The 23,532-nt window shown below is 41.5% G+C and overlaps 1 protein-coding gene and 1 long non-coding RNA gene across 3 annotated transcripts in view; one reads left to right on the plus strand and one right to left on the minus strand.

Annotated features, from left to right (window-relative positions):
* LOC103349509 (uncharacterized) overlaps positions 1–18,697 on the minus strand; it is a 41,164-nt gene extending 22,467 nt beyond the window's left edge. The window contains exons 1-2 of the long non-coding RNA XR_007922266.2: positions 18,354–18,697; positions 17,701–17,812 (exon numbers count right to left, since the gene is read on the minus strand). This is a non-coding gene — a long non-coding RNA (uncharacterized lncRNA). The remainder of the gene's footprint in view (positions 1–17,700; positions 17,813–18,353) is intronic.
* The window catches only part of ELAPOR2 (endosome-lysosome associated apoptosis and autophagy regulator family member 2), a 200,958-nt gene that overhangs the window by 130,938 nt on the left and 46,488 nt on the right, over positions 1–23,532 (plus strand). For both annotated transcript variants that reach the window (XM_002713858.5, XM_051853011.2), the window contains 7 exons: positions 3,648–3,828; positions 6,745–6,873; positions 11,576–11,666; positions 12,344–12,446; positions 17,597–17,734; positions 19,248–19,511; positions 20,186–20,359. In XM_002713858.5, the coding sequence (XP_002713904.1) occupies positions 3,648–3,828; positions 6,745–6,873; positions 11,576–11,666; positions 12,344–12,446; positions 17,597–17,734; positions 19,248–19,511; positions 20,186–20,359 (1,080 nt within the window). The remainder of the gene's footprint in view (positions 1–3,647; positions 3,829–6,744; positions 6,874–11,575; positions 11,667–12,343; positions 12,447–17,596; positions 17,735–19,247; positions 19,512–20,185; positions 20,360–23,532) is intronic.

Below are 23,532 nucleotides of genomic sequence, written 5' to 3' on the forward strand. Positions count from 1 at the left end.
ATGCTTATCATAGCCACAAGTTTGTCTTAAAATCTACTTGTAAAAGTCAGGGGGTTAGGGCTGGTGCTGTGGTATAGTGGTTAAAGCCACTGTCAGCAGTGCCGGCATCCCATATGGGCGCTGGTTTGAATCCCGGCTGCTCTGCTTCTGATCCAGCTCTCTGCTATGGCTTGAGAAAGCAGTAGAAGATGGCTCATGTCCTTGGGCCCCTGCACCTAAGAGGAGGACCTGGAGAAAGCTCCTGGCTCCTGTCTTCGGATCAGCTCAGCTCTCGCCATTGCGGCCATTTGGGGAGTAACCATCAGATGGAAGACCACTCCTCACCTCTCACCCCACCTTTCTCTGACTTTCAAATAAATAAAATAAATCTTTTTTTAAAAAAAGTCAAGGGGCTGAGTTTCTTTTTTTGTTGGTGGTGTTAGGTAGTAAGCGACGTAACAGGAAAGGCTTCAGATTTTATTTTGGGTGCTAGAGAGAAAAATAACCTGCATGTATGTATGTATATGCACGTGTGTGCATATTGTATGGACACGTATTACAGCATACGTACATGTCTGTCATGTATATGTTGTATATATGTGTACATATGTGTGTTGATGCTTATCAGAGTAAAAAGTGGACAATTTTTGCTACCCTTGATTGGGATGCGTGTATTTCCTTCTGACGGTAGAAGAATGAAGTTTTAGTTTTGCTTCCACACCTTGGGGAATTATAAAATTCTTTAGCAGTGAGTTTAAATGGCACTTTACAGAATTGGACTCACACCAGCATAGGGTAGGAGCCTGTGGGCTCATAGTGCTGGGAGGTCAGTGTGCAGCAAACTGCTTTATTATGGCTTCCTCTTGATCTTCGTTGCTGGTGCTCTGGATTCAGTTTGATTTTCTTCTCAGGCAGGCTCTTTGCTGTGGTGCACGATGCTGCCAGGCATTGCCACCCCAGCCACCACCGTCCTCAAGGCTTTTGGTCCTAGGAGCACTGGGCAGAGTTTCAGGAAAGACTGACAGAGCCTGCCTGAACCGCAGACCCAACCTAGACCAATCATTCTGTGCATGAGCGGAGCAAACGGTGTCAGAATTTCAGTCTTTCCAGTCTTGAATTCCAGTGAGCACCTCTGTGTGTGTTTTAAAACCTACTTTTTTCGTGCTTGATAGAAATACATGTGGTTACTGTGGCTGTTTTCTAATCATAATTATAATCTGGTAAATTCTGCTCTGTTGGGGTTCTGGTGTCACAGAACATTCCCAATTTTGTCTCAGCTTGACAAAGTATGAATTGATTGTTGGTTTTTCCTCTGCACTATGAGTCCGCTGATGCTGTTACTAATATTAATTATTTTTCCAACTCAGCCAGACTTGAAGCATCGGTCCCCATTCGGAAGGGGCAGAGAATCAGTCTTCCTTGTAAAGCAGGAGGCTTTGCAAATAAAACTTTTACTACAGAATGCTTCACACTTGATGCCTAAATGCTTAAAGGTGGTGCCGATGTTCTGATTTCTAAAAATGTAGTTTTCTTGCCTGAGATTTGTGTGATCAACTGGTTTCTCATCATGCGTTGCATATTTTATCGTTTTTATCCTACTCAAGTGTCTCTCCTTGACCATTTACAAGTTGTGTATGACATTGGGGCAGGATGTTTAGCAGCTCTCATCTGAAATGCTTTCTCATTTGTGAACTGGAGGATGATAACATGTAACTCCCAAAGTGATGGCCGAGTCAGTACTGCCCTCTGCTCCACATGGCAGCCAGCTGTTCCCAACAATACAGTGGCTCATACATTTTTTATCAGTGTCAAAATAAATCAGCAGATGAGTGGACTAGGATTTGAAATTTGTTTTCTATACATATTAAGCTATAATTTAAAAAGATAATTCTCCAAATATAATATTGCATTTGCTGAGACTGTCTGAATTCGATATTGCCTGTCTTAAAGCGAGTTGAGAGTCCCTTACCCAGTATCTAATTACTTTTTTTTTTTTTTTTGCTATTTAGCAAGTCCCAGCTGGATCTGCCTTTATTTCATGTGGGGTAATAGAGGCAGATGGGGTGAAGTTGCTGGTTAAAGTGTATCAGGACATGAGCCATGATGCCTGTGGAAAAAGAGTTATAAAAAGAAAAAAATGTTATTTATGTTTCTGTTGTGACATCTACCTTTAAACCATTTCTTAAACACCTGCTTCGGATTGGATAATCTGTTCCACGAGAATACTTAGGAATAAATTTGATGGCTTAAAGGGCCTATCACACATGATGTCTTGTTAGTAGAAATAGGGATAAATTGTCTTTCATTTTGGTTCTCCAACTTAATAGGAGGCTTATGTTGGAGAAGTTATTTTAAAGGAGAAAGAATACCTTCAGTGGACTATATGTCTAGTGAATGGAACTTTTAGCCTCTCTATAAAAAGCTGTATTTAGGGGACAGCATGTGGGAACGTTGTAAAAGTCACCCCGTGGGATCCCAGCGTCCCACAGTGGAGTGCTGGCTGCTCTGGTTCTGCCAGCGTCCTGACCGTGTGCACCCCTGGCTGCAGTACTTGAGTCCTTGCAGCCCACATGGGAGACCTGGGCTGAGTTCTGTGCTCCTGGTTTTGGCTTGGCCCAGTTCTAGTTGTTGTGGTGTCTGGGGGCAGGGCAGGGGGCACCAGCTGATGGACAATCTTTCTCTCTCTGCCTTTCAAATAAAAAATGAGAATAAAATATGTATACCATCAGTGATCAAAAAATGAAACATTTTAAGCTATGTTTATTTATGAAAGTTTATTCACTTTTATGTTTGCAGTTAAAATATTTCTCCCTCCCTGTGGCACTGGCTTTGGAATAAATAAACACACATACACACACACATACATATATAAAACAGGTATGTACTTCTCACCCCCGGGACACATCAATTTTGTCTTATAATGGTGAACCCATTTGATATCTTTAGTTTCAAAATGAGAGAACTGCTTTTATAATAGCAACTTTGCAGGTTTGTCTGAGTGACAGCTATTTTCTTGTATTTTGCTTTGTGTGGGGAGTGAAAGCACGTGCGAAACAACAAAAGGAGAGGGTTTTGAAAAGACTGTTCTGGAAGAGAGAAGCCTAAATTCAGAGCAGGACCTAGACGGCTCTGGAGGAAGGTTTAGCTGCAACTCTTACAGCCTAACACCAGGTTATTGAACAAGACTAAGGGAACAAGCGCCAATACTTGTAAACCAGCAGGATCGAAATGTGAAGCTGCATCTGTTCTTTCAAAGCAATACCCTCTCCCTGTTGCGACAACTGTGTGCAAGGCGTGGTGGCATGTACTGTGGCTAGAGAAACGAATACAGGAGCGGAGGTCCCCAAATGAAAAGATAAAATCCCTGTACAGAAACGTGTGTTGGTTCTGGAGTAGAGTGGTTGGGTGGACAGAAGAGCAAAGGCGGTGGTCATGCCACCTGTATTTTACGGAGGGATTTCATGACGAGGACCGTGCCGTGTGTGATGTGAGGCTTAGGGTAAACAACAGTTAGAAGTAGCAGTCATTCCTCCAGCAGCTTGCTTTCTCTCGTTTTATCTCTAATGTCTTAGATTTTCTTTCGTGAGTCCTCCTGTTACGTCACTGTTTGTCTTTCCCCAGGCTGTCAGTTCAGCACATTGTGTGACTTCCTCGCGTTTTTTTTGCAGACACAGATAATGTACAAGTGGATAGAGCCCAAAATCTGCCGGGAGGATCTCACAGATGCTATTCGACTGCCCCCTTCTGGAGAGAAGAAGGATTGTCCCCCTTGCAACCCTGGGTTTTATAACAACGGGTCATCCGCTTGCCACCCCTGCCCTCCTGGGACGTTTTCGGACGGAACAAAAGGTAGGATGTCAACTGGCCCAAGCATTAGACCTTTAGAGAAATGATCTTATCAGACAACTGTGACTATTCTACATACAGGTTTCTTATTTCAGGGAGGTAAATGAGAGTGGAATTATGAAGGCAAAATGGCTTATTTAACGTGTGAGGATAGCTGTTTTAATGGCATTCTGTGTAGCACGCTCTTAGTGGGGTAGCTGTTTTTGAATGTTGGTGAGAAAATGTCACTATGTGAGTGGTTGGGGTAAGTACTTACTCCCAGGCACGTTCACGTCTAATCATCAAAAACAAACAAAAAAAAGTTTTCTTTTTTTTTTTTTTGATAGGTACTTTCAGAATTTGTATTTCAAAACAACCACAGTAACATTAATAATAGAAAAATCCACATGGAACTGTGCACAACCTGGTCAGTGGGATATGGGAAAGAATCCACCTTGCATTACTGCCAACCACCTGTCTGAAGAGCCAGAGGCGGGGGTGCAGGTGGAGGACAGCCACCCTTGCCCGCAGAGCCCCATCTCGCAGTCAAGGCAGATTTCATCCAAAGGCTCAAGGACCACAGGGAATGAAGAGAACTAAAATACTGTGATCGACAAGGGTTTTACTAGGGGTCTGAGATGTGTAAGCACCAAGGAGGGGAAGGGAGATGAGGCACCCACTGAAAAGGGAAGAGAGGGTGTCCTCAGGGTCCGGTCTCTGTATAGAAGCCCTGGGAAGCCAGGCAGTGACTGGGCGTGCACAGGACCTGCGGCAGCAGTAAGTCCCTCAGCTCTCAGGCTCTCGGCCGTTCTGTCATTTGTTCCTTCTTCCTCTCAGTGGATGCCTCCCTCTCCCCCTATAAGCAGGGTCCCCAGAAGGCCAAACGCCCTCATCTCACACTCCTGCTGTCGGAATCTGGAGTGAGGCGGAGCCCTCCACCCTCCACCTCAAGATTTAGGATGTTCTCCCGTCCCCTTCTCCAGGGAGCCAGAGGAGCCAGAATTCTAAAGTTCTGGATGCAAATTCCACCCAGCAAAGGCAGTATTGTTTACATGTATAGGGATGAGTTTTACAGTGCCTTCTGTCCAAAAGGAGACTATAGGAACAGGCAAACAAATCATCAATAAACTACTTCTACCCTGAGCAAAATGACAGTGTACATACATTCCTACTCGCAAGTAAAGGCCACGCTGCACCTTCACTCATACTGTGTCAGATGTGGCCCACGTGAAGACAAGTCCCCAAGGTGTGCCTTGACATGACCCTAAACAGCACACTTACACTGGGTAATAATCGCTCAGGAAAATTCCTCTCCCAGAGCTGAGGTTAGAAAATCTACATTGGCTATGATCATTCTCCGCTGAATTCCTTTCAAGCTACAGGTGCAACGGGAAGGGAAGAACTCCAGGGAGAAACATCGTTCATTCGTGGGTGAACCATGCGGTGCCTGAGGCTTGCGAGTTGCCCCTTAACAATTCCTGTCCTTGAGGCGTAAAGGAAACGCCCAAGTTTGATTTCTGAGAAAAGCATGTTTTCTAATTCAGCTTTAGAGTAATGAATCACATTTTTTAAAAAGATTTATTTATTTATCTGAAAGGCAGAGTTACAGAGAGGCAGAGAAAGAGAGGGAGAGATCTTCCATCCACTGCTTCACTCCCCAAATGGCTGCAGTGGATGCAGCTGGGCCAGGAGCCAGGCGCTTCCCCTGGCTCTCCCATGTGAGTGCAGGGGCCCAAGCACTCGGGCCATCTTCTGCTGCTTTCCCAGGCCATAGCAGAGAGCTGGATCGGAAGTGGAGCAGATGGGTCTCGAACTGGCGTCCATATGGCACTGCAGGTGGTGGCTTTACCCACTACGCCATAGCGCGGCCCCAGTGAATCACATTTTATAGCACAACATGCTGTACTCATTTTGATCATATGAAATTTAAAGTAGTCCATAAATAGGATACTTAAAATTGTATAGTAGGGAAATTTTATTACTTTATAATTTTAGTGTTTAAAATTTGTATTACTATCAGATAAAAATATGGAGAGTGAGGTAGCACTTGTTTTAATTTTGTTATACAAACAATGCAGTATGTTTTAGTTGCAAGTGTCTTACTTGAAAGGAATCATGCTGTGTGTTTAACATTCAGAGCCTTTGAGAGAGAGCATGTAGAGCACTCGAGTCATATTGACTTGGATTTAAATTTACACCCAACAGTGTAATTTATCCATGTTATTTTAAACCTTTTCAACCTCACTTTTCTTGTCTGAAATATTGTGGGTACTAATATATAGGCCGTCATCATTAAAAAGGTTATGTAAAATTGTCCTGTAGGAATTTGGCACCAGAAGATCTTTGCTCAAGAGATAGTTTCTTTCCTTATTTCTCCCATCCCCCCAGTTTTTCACATGTGTGATGATGCAGAGTGTCTTGGCTAAATTTAAGTGTAATTCTGTTTCAGTGTTGCATTTGTCAATCTAAGTCAGGCTGTTTACAAACTCAACTCTTTCCAAACCCCTGAAGTCCCAGCACCGCTTCTCAACATAGTATTTTCCATTTCAAATAGTAAGTCCATAACTAAATAGTGATGGTATTTTGTTCAGTTTAATAATCCACAGGCAGGGTAGAAATCTTCTCTAATTCATAAGGTAACTGAAACTGATTCCAGTGTCACATGTAGAACTTGAACTTGTTTCAGAATGAGTGTACTTCTAGGAAGGATACTCAGTGGTAGCAGTTGTACTCAGGAAGAAGAACAAATACCTTCCGAGATTTTATATCCATCTTTTTTCATCTGGCCAAGGATACATGCTTAGACTGTACCTGAAATGTTTCTTAAGTGAGTTGGTGGTTCACTCTTTGTCCTGCGGTTGAGTGGCACCTAGGACGGAGCCAGAGGGCGTTGTCCAGGTGCAGTTTGATTGTATTGCTCACTCTGCTTCTCTCCTGCAGAATGCAGACCCTGTCCAGCAGGAACAGAGCCGGCACTTGGGTTTGAATATAAATGGTGGAATGTCCTTCCTGGCAACATGAAAACTTCCTGCTTCAATGTTGGGAACTCAAAGTGTGATGGAATGAATGGTGAGTCCAGAGTCAGCCTACTTGGTGTGTATTGGCCACAGACGTGTCATTTGTTCTTGGGCTCAGCTCTCTACAACAGCAAATATGGGTCCAAATAACTTCACTCTGACCATTTGCTACTTGCCTGTTCCCCAGGCCTTACTGAAAACAGCAAAGAGCTAGGTGACATTCCTATGAGAATGCAAAAATATTAACTTTTCATTTTGTTTGGACTCGGTTTTAAGGTACATACTGAGGATCACCATTTATAGGTATAAATATTAGAATAAATTTGCCTAGGAAGTAATGAAATATATGACACCATTTTTAAGAGTAGTTTAACAGCATTTATGTCTTGGTTGTGTAGTGTGGCTTAGCACTGTGCCATGGTGAGAGTTAAAATGAGTGAAAATTCTTGCCTATGAAGTCTGTGTTTACCAAATATATATTGGGTGCCACATACTGAAAACTTGAAAATAGGAGTTGAATTTTACTCGTGTTTGTTTTTACATTTTAAGTGTTTGAAGAATCAGGTGCTTACTTGTTCTGCAATATTTGTTGATTGAATGGCACTATCTGTGTAGGTATTTTGTTGAATTTGTTGTTAGGAATAGGTATTATAAATTTACTTTAAACGTATCATTTTCTTTTATAAGCTCATTAGCATTTTTATCAGCTCACCTTTCTCTATGTTGGGTTATTCTAAGCATAGACAGACACAAACGTTTTAGTCACATGTGTTTTTAAATTATTACTGATCCAAGGTAAGCATGGTTGGTATGGTAGGAAGTGAGGTATCCAGAAGACTACAAAGATCAGTCAAAACTTAGTCCTTACAATGAATGTTGGCAAAATAAATGAATGAAAGAGGGAGAAAGAAAGCCTTACTGTATACTAAGCATGAAATATTTCTCTTTATTGACCAGTAATTCCACTTTTAGGAATTTAAGAAAGAAGAAGAGAACAACACAATAGAGAAAAACAATGGAACAACACAATGTTATCTGACTATGAGGATTTATGTCCCAAAAGATCCAGTGATAGAATTCTAAATTGATGCCAGCGTTGTGGGTAAAGCCCAAACTTGCGATGCTGGCATCCCATATTGGTGCCAATTCATGTCCCTGCTGTTCTACTTCCAATCCAGCTCTCTGCTAATGGCCTTGGGAAAGCAATGGAATATGCCCCAAGTGTTTGGGTTCCTGCCACCCATCTGGGAGACCTGGATGAAGCTCCTGGCTCCTGGTTTTGGCCTGGCTAAGCTTCGGCTGTTCAGCCATCTGGGGTGTAAACCCGTGGATGTAAGATCTCTCTCTCTCTCTCTCTCTCTCTCTGTCAGTCTCTCCCTCTCTCTCTGTAACTCTGACTTCAAATAAATAAAATAAATAAATCTTTTTTTAAAAAAAGAATTCTAAGTTAAAGAAGTTAAGACCTTCTGGAAAGATAATATGGAAGGCTAGGATATTGAATGACTCTATGAAAGGACTAATACTGTGTGTGTGCACGTGTGTGTGTGCATTCACCAGTACAGATTGTCTGGAACTTCTATTATCTCATAGAGGACTTTGAACTCTTATGAGGTTGTTTGATTTATTTACTTCTTTACTCATATTTAACATGTTTACTAATTTTCAGTGATCAATTTCTGAATTATAAATCCCTACAATAACAAACAGTAATGTGAAGATTAAAAAGCAACAAGCGTTTTTATGACTGTGCAGGACAGTAACTCAGTTCGTAAGAGTTCTTCCAAGAACAAGGCCAGGTGGAGAGGTGCAGGGGCAGCCTGTCTCAGGAGACAGTTACGGGTTAGAGTGGCTGTGCTTGGACTCACCTGACTGTGTGACTTGGGGTCTTTGAGATTGGTGGGTTCTTTGTCTGAGTTTCACACAGTTTCAGAACAGGTGTATTAGAGTCAATCTGGAATTTTGCCCAAAAGGACTTCAGAGTTGGAGACAAGTTACTGTTTACTCATGAAGATGTTCATTGGGCATTATTTATCATGGAGATGGGGAAACTTCTTTCTGCTAAGGGCCATTTGAATATTTATACATCATTTGCTGGCTGTACAGCTAGTTACTGTTTATATGACAAGTTACTGTTTGTCCATGAAGTTGTTTGCTGGGTGTTATTTATGACAACAAATGTTGAAACAATCTAAATATACATCATTAGGATTTTTGAAAGTTATGCTATGTTAATTGGGTAAATTACTATGCAATCATTATACAGAAGGTATATGAAAAGCAATTTGTAACATGTTTCAAGAATTTGAATGTTCTCCTTTCCAACCCATTAATAGGGATTTATACTAAGGATACAGTGTGATGAAAGAAATTAACTGTGCATAAAGATGTTAATTTTAGTCTTCTTATTGCTGAAATGAGACAACAAACCAAGTTTTCAACAGTTGGGGGTGTGACAATAAAATTAACATATTAACTCATTAAAATCAGGTAGGGGGGATATTTAAATGGGAATATCTTTTTTTTAAAAAATTTATTTATTTTACTTGAAAGTCACAGTTACACAGAGAGAGGAAAGGCAGAGAGAGAGAGAGAGAGAGAGAGAGAGAGAGAGAGAGAGAGGGGGAGGTCTTCCATCTGATGGTTCCCAGGCCATAGCAGAGAGATGGATGGGAAGTGGAGCAGCCAGGACTCGAACCAGCGCCCATATGGGATGCCAGTGCTTCAGGTCAGGGTGTTAACCCCCTGTGCCACAGAACTGGCCCCCATAAATGGGGAAATCTTTTTGATATAATTATTGGAAAAATCAAGACAATGATAAATGTGAAAGAAGAGAAAATAGAGACTAAAGATATATTTTTTAAAATGTATATACACTAGGAAAAGACTGAAAAGAAACGGAGCAAATGTTTGGCAGCTGTTCCTTTGGGATGGGAGGTTTCTAAGAAGTAGGAATTCCTTAATTTTAAAATTTAGTTTACTCCATATAGGTTCAAGTCTGAAGGGGAGAAGATGCAGCTGGCCAGGTCACAGAGCGGTCACAGCATTCTGTGTTCCTCAGTCACTAGGAGACCCTCCAGTGGGCAGTATTGCAACAGGACAGATACTTCTCCCCTTTGGGGGTGTCAGCCCCTTCCAAGCACAGCTCCCTCTGCCAACCATGTGCACTTTCTTTTCATCAGCCTGACCTGCTGTGCAGGCCTTGCTGAACAGGGCATTTCTGGACACACGGAGGTGCTCTGGGGGAAACATTTGTAAAAACGTCTTTTGTTGTTGTTGTAGAATTATTCCCAGTGGGAATTTCCCTCTCCCTCCTGCCACCTGCTGCACACAGGTCTGCAGTCCCTCTAAGTGTAAACACCTCTCGTGTCCTTACACTGCAGTCAAGGACCTGTTGTCCTAGTGGGACAGACTTTTTCTGGCTATTCAGTTCTTGGCACCAGGAATGGATATCTGCTAATCTTTCTTCTCAAGCAGAACACTTGGCAAGTTTCTCACAAGTAGACGAGTACATACTAGTTCCAAGACACACCAAGCTTTCTATAAATTGATAATTGTAACAGTTGAATCATTGCCAAATCACCAAGCTTGCCTGGATACTAGTCCCTTCTTTGGTTTCTTAGGTTGAAGTAGCAGATAGGGATATCTTCTCTTGGACATCAAAGTGTTGATGCAAAAGTTCTGCATTTGTCAATAACCTTGCTTGATGGTCTTGATGGTGTGTGGAGGGACGACTCAGCTTTGCTCCCGTGACTGGGGACTTTGACCTGGTGGTGTGTTGATTGTTCCTCTGCAGAGGACTGCACTCCTATAATCTGTATGTGCAGCCCTACTACCCTCCACTGCTGCTAGCTGTTAGCATGCAGCTGTCTCTCATGTTCAACTCATTGCTCAATGAGGACAGACCCTGTCATTGTTAAAATTTTTTTTTAAAATTTATTTCAAAGGCAGAGACACAGAGAAAATTCCCATTTGCCAGTGCAATGTCCAAATGTCTGCAACAGGTGGGCTGGGCTGGGCTGAAGCCAGAAGGCAAGGACTCAGTTCATGTCTCCTATGTGAGTAGCAGGGACCCAAGTACTTGAGCCATCACCTGCTGCCTTCGAGGTTGTTCATTAGCAGAAAGCTAGAGTGGAAGTGGATCTGGGACTTGAACCCAGGCACTCTGTAAAGGATGAGGGTGATCCCAGTGGTGCCTTCATCACTGGAAATCCCTACTCTGCAGACCCAGCCTCACTTGTCCATCCTGTGCATATCACAGTTCTCAGAACTTAATAAATGTTAGTTGAATGGATAAATGAGCAAATGAGTGCAGACCAGGAGTTGCTAGAGGACAATAATACAGCAAACTATCAACAAGAACTCCTGACCACAGATACTCTTCATTAAGTAATCTGAAATTTCAATTTCCTGTCACTCACTTGATGACTAGGGTTTTCTATCTATTGAGATAAAGACCATCTGATTTAGTAAACAAAACTCATTCTTTTTAAAGAGAACGTGACAGTTCTTTCATAAAATACTTTTATGCAAAATGCTGCTTTACTTGGTAAATCATTGAAAGTGTCTTTGTTGTTACCTAAAATTCTACCTCTGCATATGATTTGCCACTGTCTTTAGAAACAAAAGTTATATTTGGGTATATCTAACTTTAGCACAGACATTAATGCTGCTTTCTATTTTTACCTTCTTTAAAAAGATGGTTGGAAGTCATTAGTGGAAGTTTTACAAATAAAAGTGGCTTCTGTCATTTCCAGGTTGGGAGGTGGCTGGCGATCATGTCCAGAGTGCAGCAGGAGGTTCAGATAATGATTACCTGATCTTGAACATGCATGTCCCAGGATTCAAGTAAGGAAGACTGATTCTGATTCCTTTCTGTAGAAATCCTCACAGCTGTTTCCCTATCAAAACAGATGATGTAGGGCTACTTTTATAGGATGGTTAATGTTGTAGTGTACCTAGTGAATACTGGACTGTCACAGGAAATATATTTAATAATATCTGTGGGATCAGTGTTATAGAAACTGTGACTGTTACTTGTATATAACTTAGATGAAGCTGAAAAGTTGAAACAGTCTTATAACTAAATGTTACAATAACCATGATTTTTGGATGCTTAATGGAGATATTTTAGTGTAAGTTGTTGGTGGGAATGTATTTTTAGTTTGTCTACCTATTTTTTCTGAGCTCTGTCTGTAATGAGATAAGCCACAGTTTCCTTAATCCCAGTTTGCTTTAGTCCCCTGTGTTGATTTCCCTGTAGGAGTCTTTTTCTTGTTCTAGGATGAGTGACAGCATTTATAGCAGGAGATCCAAGCACATGACCATGGTTGTGTAGGGTCCATATTGGTATCAAAGGAGCGGACGTTCTGAGACCACGGAGGGAAAGAGTTGTGGTTTGGGCTAAGCAGTAGATTGGAGGAAAAGCAAAGTGTAGCACTCAGTGTAAGAAAAAGTACCTCCATTTTGTTTCCAATTGTGTATAGAACATGCTATAAATATTGCTGTTTTAATCTGGCAAATAGACCACCAACGTCCATGACTGGAGCCTCAGGTTCTGAACTAGGAAGAATAACCTTCGTCTTTGAGACCCTCTGCTCAGCCGACTGTGTCCTGTACTTCATGGTGGTGAGTGAAAGGGCGGCTTCAGTGTTTCAGCGCTCTCTTGCAAGTGTGAATTTATTGACACAAGATGGGATAAAAATACCATTTTTCTCGCCATTCTTAGAATCTTCCAAAAACATTTTGTAAAAGCCTAAAGAAATTGCCAGGGATTGTTCCATAAATAAAGTATTTGCATGCTTGCATGCACGCACACACATACACACACATACACACAGCATTCATTCTTCAGCAGAAGGGCCTAGGGCAGGGCCCACTTGACTGACAGGGGTCAGGGAATATTAATCTGATAGAAAATTATTTCATAAAAGTTCTCAACAGCAGTGTTCCTCTTGTCATCGTCAACAGTTCAACCATCAGGAGGGAATGTGTGTTTTTTTTTTAATTTTTAATTTTTTTTGACAGGCAGAGTTAGACAGTGAGAGAGAAAGAGACAGAGAGAAAGGTCTTCCTTCCATTGGTTCATCCCCTAAATGGCTGCCGCAGCCGGCACACAGCGCTGATCCAAAGCCAGGAGCCAGGTGCTTCCTCCTGGTCTCCCATGCGGGTGCAGGGTCCAAGTACTTGGGCCATCCTTCACTGCCTTCCCGGGCCACAGCAGAGAGCTGGACTGGAAGAGGGGCAACCGGGACAGAATCCAGCGCCCCAAGCAGGACTAGAACCCAGGGTGCCGGCGCCGCAGGGGGAGGATTAGCCTAGTGAGCCACGGCGCCTGCTGAGGGAATGTGTTTTAATAGGTGAGAGCAGAAAATGGTTGGGGTGTAGGACACTAGGTGGAGAGAAAACTCTTCCTTGTTCAACTTGATAGTTTAGACAGAGGACATTACTATGCATGTGTCATAATTTTGCCCTTTCTAGGCGTCATTGAACTCTCAAGTTTTAGCTTGAGGAAAGGAACAAAACAAAATTTATTAAGAGTTCATGTGAGCTTTAGAAAGTTGTTGACTAAGATTTAACATTGCAATTGAACAGTGTTTTCATAGGCCTGCTGTGTTTGTTTTTTCCCTCAATGATCTGTTGGTAGTTAGCTAATAATTCATTAACAGTTTCCTCTGTGATTTACAATGTGTGAGGAGATTTAAACATTGGTTTGTGATTACTTGGGTCTTAAATGAAAGCAAACCATTTTGTTCTAAAAAATACTGGCTTTGTCCCTGATGATTTTCCTGGGAAAGCAATGGAGGATGGCTCAAGTGTTTGGGCCCCTGCACCCACTTGGGAGACCCAAAGGAAGCTCCTGGCTCCTGGTTTCTGATCAGCCCAGCTCTGGATGTTTTGGCCATTTGGGAAGTGAACCAGCTGATGGAAGATCTCATGTGTCTCTCTCTGTAACTGTGCCTTTCAAATAAATGAATAAATCTTTTAAAACTACTGGCTTTGTAACAGTAAAAGCTCATGAATATCCTCCACTATTCCTATCAGATAACCACTGGCTGATTCTCCCAGCTTCCCCCATGTTTCTTTTCTGTTAGTTTTCATCATATTTAGTGCCAGCACTGAAATTCAGAGTCCTATTATCTTTTGACTAGATTATTTAGTAATCTCTTATCCATTCTTCTCATCTCTACTCTCTCAGCCATGTGTTCGTCATGATTATCTTTATAAATGTAAAAACAGTAGAGGTACAAAACAACAAACCCACCCCCCTAATGCTTGACAACTTTTTTATTTTTATTTTTATTTTTATTTATTTATTTATTTTTGATAGGCAGAGTGGACAGTGAGAGAGAGAGAGACAGAGAGAAAGGTCTTCCTTTTGCCGTTGGTTCACTCTCCAATGGCCGCCACGGCCACCGCGCTGCGGCTGGCGCACTGCGCTGATCCGAAGGCAGGAGCCAGGTGCTTCTCCTGGTCTCCCATGGGGTGCAGGGCCCAAGCACTTGGGCCATCCTCCCCTGCACTCCCTGGCCACAGCAGAGAGCTGTCCTGGAAGAGGGGCAACCGGGACAGATTCTGGCGCCCAGACTGGGACTAGAACCCAGTGTGCTGGCGCCGCAAGGTGGATGATTAGCCTAGTGAGTCGTGGCGCCAGCTGCTTGATGACTTCTTATTGTCGTCAGAGATAGTGATTCCTGAAGTGTGATCCCTGGACTAGCAGCTTTACCATCATCTGGGTGCTTGTTAGAAAAGCAAAGTGGGGGGGGGGCGGTGGTGCTGTGACGCAGTGGGTTAACACCCTGGCCTGAAACGCTGGCATCCCTTATGGGCGCCGGTTCTAGTCCTGGCTGCTCCTCTTCGGATCCAGCTCTCTGCTATGGCCTGGGAAAGCAGTAGAAGATGACCCAAGTCCTTGGGCCCCTGTACCCGCATGGGAGACCTGGAGGAGGCTCCTGGCTTCCGATTGGTGCAGCTCCAGCCATTGCAGCCAATTGGAGAGTGAATCATTGGATGGAAGACCTCTCTCTCTCTCTCTGTCTCTCCTCTCTCTGTGTAACTCTGACTTTCAACTAAATAAATAAATCTTTAAAAAAAAAAAGAAAAGCAAACTTGGGAGCCCATTTTGACCTTACCAAGTGACAAATGGCTGGGGAGGTGACACAGTGATCTGTATTTTGGCAAGCCTCAAGGATACAGGGTGAAGTTTGAGAACCAGTGGCCCTGAATATTTCTCAAATTCCTTAGCATGGCGTTTCTATGACTTTTCATATCCTTACCCCAGCCTTTGCTAGCAAACCTGCTTTTGTACTCAAGTATCTTTATCATCCAGAATTTGTTCACTTTCATGAAACAGTGTGCGATTTTCCTGTTTTCTAAGCTGTAATATTTGTCATTTTGCCCTCTCATTTGATGACCTCCCATTCACACTCAAGGATAGTTCACACTTCTAACCATTTTCACCACTGTGCTCCCAAAATGCTTTGAGAAAATGTCCTTTTGATTATGTTCATGTGCTTGTGTTTTTGTTCCTCTCTCTTGACAAGCACTCCTGAGAGTAGTAGTCATGTGACACTTTGGTGAATCAATCCCAGAGTTTTTTGTTTACAGCAGAATATGCTAATTTTCTTTCCCCTCTGTGTAATTTGCTCTTCTCATAGGTTTTTTTTTTAATATCAAATAAGAACGCTTTGAATTTCAAGTAGTCCTTTATAGATATAAGGTGGCATTATTTATAGCAGTACAATAAATTCCATTTCTTATGACCCAGAAAGATGATGTTTAATGAAGCACTCACTGTATCTTAGGAAATCCGTTTTGGAAATTGCAAGTGTGGTGATTTGGCTTGGAAATGTGGGGATTTCTGTAATGCGTGACAAACATTTTTTGGTTATATGTGTTTGTAGTGTGAATGTCAGAGGTATCTATTTGTAGTATGTTTGATGACTTCATAACATTTTGATTTCTATGTTTGTATCATAGGAAGCTAAAGAAAGAGACATGTCATAGGCTCATGGCAGCCAGTTGCCAACATCCCCAATAAGTAATGGAAGCCTTCTGAGGACTTGCATAATTTATCAGGATTTCACAGGGAAGACTAGTTAGAAAATTCAAAGTTAAACTTGGTTTTCATTTCAAATATCTATTGGATTATTTGTCTGACTTATATTTGCCTTCTAGCTGTGTTAGTGAAGCATATTGGTTGGCATATCACAAATTTTTATAATTATTCAAAATGTTGAATTTAGCTAAGGAAGTCAGAAATAAAATATATGGATCAAGCCTTTGGAGTTAAGTATTTTATGAACATGAAACAATAATCTGGTTAGTCTAAACTTGGATAAGCCTGGAAGTTGCAAGTATAACTCAGGGGGCAAATTGCACTGGATCTTAGCCAAAGGGCTGAGAAACATGCGAGGGAACTTGAAATTTCTGTGTTGTCTGTCAGCATTGCTCAAGGAGAAAGACAGAAATAGAAAGCTTTTCCGTTCTTTAGAATCCTGGAAGTATACTGTGAGAAGTTTCCTCTGCTAAGTATGTTTTCCAGGTTGGGATCACTCATTCACCCCAAACAGCCAACATGAAAGCATACTGTGGCTTGTGACCTCTTTCCATTCATGCTGACCATGTGCTTGACATATTGTATTACTGAGTACAGCAGGTACTTGTGCACTTGACATACTGTATTACCGAGTACAGCAGGTACTTGTGCACTTGACCTATTGTATTACTGAGTACAGCAGGTACTTGTGCACTTGACATACTGTATTACCGAGTATGGCAGGTACTTGTGCACTTGACATACTGTATTACTGAGTACAGCAGGACTTGTGCACTTGACATACTATATTACCGAGTACATCAGATACTTGTGCACTTGACATAGTGTATTGCTGAGTACAGCAGGTACTTGTGCACTTGACATACTGTATTACTGAGTACAGCAGGACTTGTGCACTTGACATACTATATTACCGAGTACATCAGATACTTGTGCACTTGACATAGTGTATTGCTGAGTACAGCAGGTACTTGTGCACTTGACATACTGTATTACTGAGTACAGCAGGTACTTGTGCTCTTGACCTATTGTATTACTGAGTACAGCAGGTACTTGTGCACTTGACCTACTGTATTATTGAGTATAGCAGGTACTTGTGCCCTTGACCTACTGTATTACTGAGTACAGCAGGTACTTGTGCTCTTGACCTATTGTATTACCGAGTATGGCAGGTACATGTGCACTTGACATACTGTATTACTGAGTACAGCAAGTACTTGTGCACTTGACCTATTGTATTACTGAGTACAGCAGGTACTTGTGCACTTGACCTGCTGTATTACTGAGTACAGCAGGTACTTGTGCACTTGACATATTGTATTACTGAGTACAGCAGGTATTTGTGCACTTGACATACTGTATTACCGAGTACAGCAGGTACTTGTGCACTTGACCTATTGTATTACTGAGTACAGCAGGTACTTGTGCACTTGACCTATTGTATTACTGAGTACAGCAGGTACTTGTGCACTTGACATACTGTATTACCGAGTACAGCAGTTACTTGTGCACTTGACCTATTGTATTACTGAGTACAGCAGGTACTTGTGCACTTGACCTATTGTATTACTGAGTACAGCAGGTACTTGTGCACTTGACATACTGTATTACTGAGTACAGCAGGTACTTGTGCACTTCTAAGTGTCAATATGTATTTGTAATGTAGACATAAGTATATTAATATTGAGGTTATTTGTATGTTTCTCTTCCTGTGTTTTAGGATATTAATAGGAAAAGTACCAATGTGGTGGAATCATGGGGTGGAACCAAAGAGAAACAAGCATACACCCACATCATCTTTAAGAATGCCACGTTTACGTTTACCTGGGCCTTCCAGAGAACCAATCAGGGTCAAGATGTAAGTTCCAGATACTTTTTCTTTAAACACGAAGATGATTCCCCCTTGTGGTGATGTTTGCAAAGTGATGGTTCTAATCTGGAGGAAAAGATAGAGTTTTCATTGATGTGAAATTCACCATCTGATTGAGATAAAATGGTACTTTTTAAATTTTGGGGTAGTAAGAGTATATGAAATGAAACAATGCAGTGTATCTTTGAATTACTTTGAACTCCAAACAAACGAAATCCTCTGAGTCTTAAGAAAAAGAAAATCTAACACCATAGACCTAACAAATTACTTTTCAGGCTTTCTGAGGCTTTGATAGGTTTGTTGACTTTCTTCCTCTTCATCTGAGTGGCGTGACATTTGTCTAGGAGCCACCAACCAGTCCTGTTTCATTTTTATCATTATAGTAATGTCTCCTTTACAGCCTGGAGAAGGTGTACATACATACCTTTTGGTTTTATAATGCAGAATAATTTGCCTCCTTTCATTTCTCTGTTAGAATAGAGCAAATCCTCTCCTAAGTAAATTTCATTGTATATTTTGATATTTTCAGGGCTGTTATTTTTGTTTTATTTTATAGTTTTACTATTTAGAATAGCATAATGAGGATTTTGATGGTTCCTTAACATACCTTCTTTATTTTTATGGATTTCCCTAGTCAAGACCTCTTGTTCAGAAGCGGCCCTAACACTGCAGTGGAGAATGTGGGGCACTTTCTTTCCTCTTCAGGAATTTAGTGGGAAGACCATTTCCCGGATTTTTCTTGAGTCTGGGTGTTTTTTACAGGTGTTGGTATTCCCACTGTGTGTGGCAGGAGTGTGCCACGAAATCCTCCTCTCCCCTTTGCCTTCCTTCTATCGTTGTCCCAGACAAGAAAGCATTGAGTAGCCTGGGTATCACTGCTCTGTACTGATGGAGTGATGTCCACGGCAGGATGAAAACCAGACCTTAATTCACCCAGTGTCAGAAGGAGGAATATAGAAGACCCAGCTTCTTAACTCCGGATTCCAGAACCTCTCGGTAGAATCCGACTGAATTGATGAGGGAAAGGCAGGCTCCATGTCACAGTTAGTGTTTGCATGGGGACCGCAGGTCCTACTCTTCCTAGGTTTTCTAATCCCTATTCCCAGGCTTTTTCACTCTGCCATGCTGTCAATATTTTAATAATCATTCGATTTAGACTTTTATCGAATAAAGAATGGTGTGAAGTAAAATTGCCTCTCTTGAAATATGACAGTTCTTTCAGATATGAGGTCTGTAAATATGCCCAAGTTCATACCAGTTATGACAGATCTTGTGGTAATTGTGGCAAAGCTCCAATAATTTCATAGAGTGGACGTTAACTTCTCGGGTCAAGATTTAAGGTCTTTTCACAAGAATAAAATAGGAGTGATATTAATCCATTGCCAGTGCCAAGCTATTAGGATGGAACATTCTGCTTGTTTTGGTGATATCCACATGAAACGTAATCTGTTGTACCACCAAGCTCCAAGGCAGAAGTCACTACTTTCTGCTCTCTTTTTAGAATAGACGGTTCATCAATGACATGGTGAAGATTTATTCTATCACAGCCACTAATGCAGTCGATGGGGTGGCGTCCTCATGCCGTGCCTGTGCCCTCGGTTCTGAACAGTCGGGCTCATCGTGTGTCCCCTGCCCCCCAGGCCACTACATTGAAAAAGAAACCAACCAGTGCAAGGAGTGTCCACCTGACACCTACCTGTCCATACATCAGGTCTATGGCAAGGAGGCTTGTGTTCCATGTGGGCCTGGAAGTAAAAGCACTCAGGTGAGAGAGCATGCATTTTGAGAGAGAAACTCAAGTATTCTGCTTAATGCTTCATAGGAGCTATGAAGTTGCCATTGGTTCTGAAAAAAGACTTTTCATCCCATTTTCCTGTTTTTTTCTCCTCTTACATTTATTGAGCTTCTACTATGAGCACTTAATACTGATGTGCCATAAGTATACTAGGTACTGGGGATGTCAAATACTAAGAAAAACACTTAAATAAGAATGGTTTCCTGAAATATAAAAGCTGATTTGTCATGTGTTATTGACTGCAAATGAACTGCCACTACAGGCTAGCAACAGGAGTTTATAGGGACTGCAAATGTATCTTACATTTTAAAGGCAAAGATTGATGCTCTATTAGGAGTTAGGGAGAAAGTAGTTTTGCTATCTAGAACAGCGTAATGGGAATTTTGACTGTTTCTTAAAATACCTTCTGTAAGAAGCTAACTTAAGAATTACTTTACTCTGACTTTGAAAAAATCTGAGTCTTCTTTGCCTATAAAAATCTACTTAGAGTTTAGAAATTTTCCCTACTGGTATGGTTAAATATGTTGGAACCAAGATGAAATTACTGAAATGGTCTTCATGCCTAGAACTTTTTTGGAAACACATTTTTTTTAGCAGCAGCTAATGCTTTTTATTTCTTTAAATCTCTTAATCTTTAATTGAAGGACCACTCCATTTGCTACAGTGACTGCTTTTTCTACCATGAAAAAGAAAACCAGAGTTTTCACTATGACTTTAGCAACCTCAGCAGTGTGGGCTCATTAATGAATGGCCCCAGCTTCACCTCCAAAGGAACGAAATACTTCCATTTCTTCAATATCAGCTTATGTGGGCATGAGGTGAGTTCTGGCTGCCAAGGTGAGATGCAGTTATATTTCAGAACTGATTGAGGTGGTATTTTCTGCATTGATGGAGCAATGAATTCTCCTTGGAAACTAAAAACCAATGTCAGGAACTGGCCTTTGAATACTCAAATCCTCTTGCACTTCTGAGCACGCTGGCAGCTTCATCTACCTGGGACAGCCTTGTCTGGTTCCCGGGACATCAAAGCACTTATCCACCCAGCTGAATCACTAGCTTGGAGCTATGGGGTGTGAGCGCTTTGAGCGTCCTTCACGTTTGTGTGAAAGTGAGTCACGTTTGTCAGTCTTTCCTCTGTTTTTTTGAGGCAAGCAATTGTGGTTTAAGAAAGTTTTATTCTTGCTTATTGGAGAGAGAGAGAGAGAGAGAGAGAGAGTGTGTGTGTGTGTGTGTGTGTGTGTGTCTCCTAACCTGAGAACCTGAAATCCAAACTGCTCCAAAATCCAAAACTGTTTTTGGAGCATTTCTTGTTTTATATTTTCAGATTAAGGATGCATAACTTGTAAAGTCTGTGTATATTTCTAAAATCCAAAAGAATCCAAAATATGAAACACTTCTGTTCTCAAGCATTTCTGATAGGGTACATTCAGTTGGTATTTGTGTTGGGTACCTATGAGATCCATGAGTGGAGGTTTGTTGGGGAAATTGGCTCACATGATTATGGATAGAAGCCAGGACTCCTACAACAGACCCACTGCAAGCAGACTCTGGGATTCTGGTAGAGCTGAGCCCAAGTCTGAAAACCCAGCAAGGAGGAAAGCCAATCATGTCATTCTCAACCTAGGGCTGCAGGACTGAGAGCCTCGGGGGCTGCTGTCCAGAGATCCCAGAGTTCTGACGTCCATGGCAGGTGGAGTAGTGTCCCAGCTCTAGGAGCAAGAAGTACTCCTTTCTCTGCCTCTTGTTCTATCCAGGCGCCCACCAGAGGGGATGGTGCCCACCCACATTGAAGAAGGATCTTCCCTGCTTAGTTCCCAGCTCATACACCATTCTCCTCTGGAAACACCCTCACAGCTGTAGCGAGGAACAATCCCATTACAACTCTCTAGGCATCCTTTAATCCAATCAATTTGACACCTAAAACTAACCATCACATGTATGTTGTCATTCTGAAGGAAAAAAAAGAATTCCAAAAGGAAGCTTGTCTCAAATAAAAGGGAGGTTTGCAGGGACAGATGTTAGTTGATAGGAAGCATCTGCTTGTAAATAATGGGACTTCATTTTCTGTAGGAAGAATCAGAACATTTACTGATACCAGTGATGGTCAGAGTTAGAGGACCACATATCCAATATCCTTATGAACATGCAAGGTTGGAGTTGGAAACTATGGATACAGCATTAGCAAAGATAACAATATAATAAGGTGTTTCCTTCATGTCTCTTTTTATACGAGCCCCTAAGTCTTCAGCTATCTTCATTCTGAGAAGCTGTGCCAGACTTGCTCAAAGGAAATAGAGATCTGATCATCACAGAAGTTTTCAAATTAAAAAATTCTGTGAATTTCACGTGCTTCAGTATTTGTCCTGTTCTGACTTTACATGGGAGATCTAATACACTTGCTAGATTGGTTAGTCACTTAGTGCACTCAGTAAATAAATGTATGTTAAATACCTGGTATGTCCTGAGACTGTGTGAGGTACTAGATTAGATTAACTGTATTATCTTCACACATCGCAATCTTATCCTCATATTTCCAGCATCTCTTATTCTGTCTGCCTTCTCTTTACTTCTATTATCTTTGTCATTCCTTTTATTCTCATTCATATCCTGTTAGTCTGTTACTTCCTCTTTTTTTTCTCAGTAATTTCTCTCTGCTCTTTTCCATTTTTTTTTCTTGGATTCAACAATTTAATTTACGCTTAGTAAAAATACATCTGGTGAGAAGGCCTGGTGGAGAGAGAAAAATGTATAGGCTATGATTACAAGTGTGTTAACACAGAAAAGTTTTTATGCCCATCTGTTTAAACTTTATATCTACACCTAGTGAAATAATTTCCCTGTTTTCTTTCTGCATTTCTTTATAGAGTAGTGGAGCAAGAAAGTTTATTTTGCAGTGTGACTATATGTATACTAAACAGTTTTCTAGTTTTTAAAAAAAGATTTATTTATTTGAAAGGCTTTTTTACACACACACACACATACACACACATACACAAACATACACACACATATACACACCTACACACACATACACACACATACATACACACACATACATACATATGCACACATACACACACATATATACACACACCTACACACATATACACACACCTACACACATACACACACAGATCCAGAGCTCCTCCATCTGCTGATTCACTCTTCAAGTGGCCGTAGTGGCCAGGAGCTTCTTTTGGGTTTCCCACATGGGTGCAGTGGTGCAACCACTTGGACCATCTTTTGCTGCTTTCCCAGGCCAATCACAGGGGACTGGATTGGAAGTGGAACAGCTGGGAGCTGAACCAGTGCCCATATGGGATGCCCTTGTCACAGAAGGTGGCCTAACCCAGAATGCCACTATATTGGTCCCCAGTTTTCCAGTTTTTATAAACTATGCCGTCCAGCTAACTTCTAAATGATTAAAAACTAAACCCATATAATTCTCTTCAACTTATTACACAGTTATACAGGTCCACATTGAGTCTAAAGAGAAAGCGAAACACGTATAGCGACCAACTGTTTAGAATTTGAGTGTTCTAGAATTTTGCTGCAATGTGCCTTTAAGCTGTCCTCTTCATCCATCACATTGCTTTCCTGCCACGCATGGATCCACAGAGTACAAGGAAGAGCAAGTTTTTTTGTGCATTAAAATCTTCAAAAACAGTTCCCTGGTCTGTTTGCATACATTTTTATCCTATGACTTGAATATTTTGTGGAAGACTTTTATTTCCTTAAGTTAGATGACATTCATCCAGCACAAATGAAGCCTGTGTTGAGAGGAGCAATTGCAGCCTTAAATTACTGTATTTGTTACAATTGCAGTGGCTCTCAACACTGGCTGGACATTGAAATTGCCTTGAGAGCTTTAAAAAATGCTACCAGATCATTCAAGTCAGAATCTCCGTGTTGGGGAGAGAGCCCCTGTAATGTTGGAGTCACTAGCTAGCTGAAAATCAGGTTACAGACTGACCTTCAATAAACCCTCTCC

This window comes from Oryctolagus cuniculus, chromosome 16 (genome assembly GCF_964237555.1).
Source record: "Oryctolagus cuniculus chromosome 16, mOryCun1.1, whole genome shotgun sequence".
NCBI classification, from domain to species: Eukaryota; Metazoa; Chordata; class Mammalia; order Lagomorpha; family Leporidae; genus Oryctolagus; species Oryctolagus cuniculus.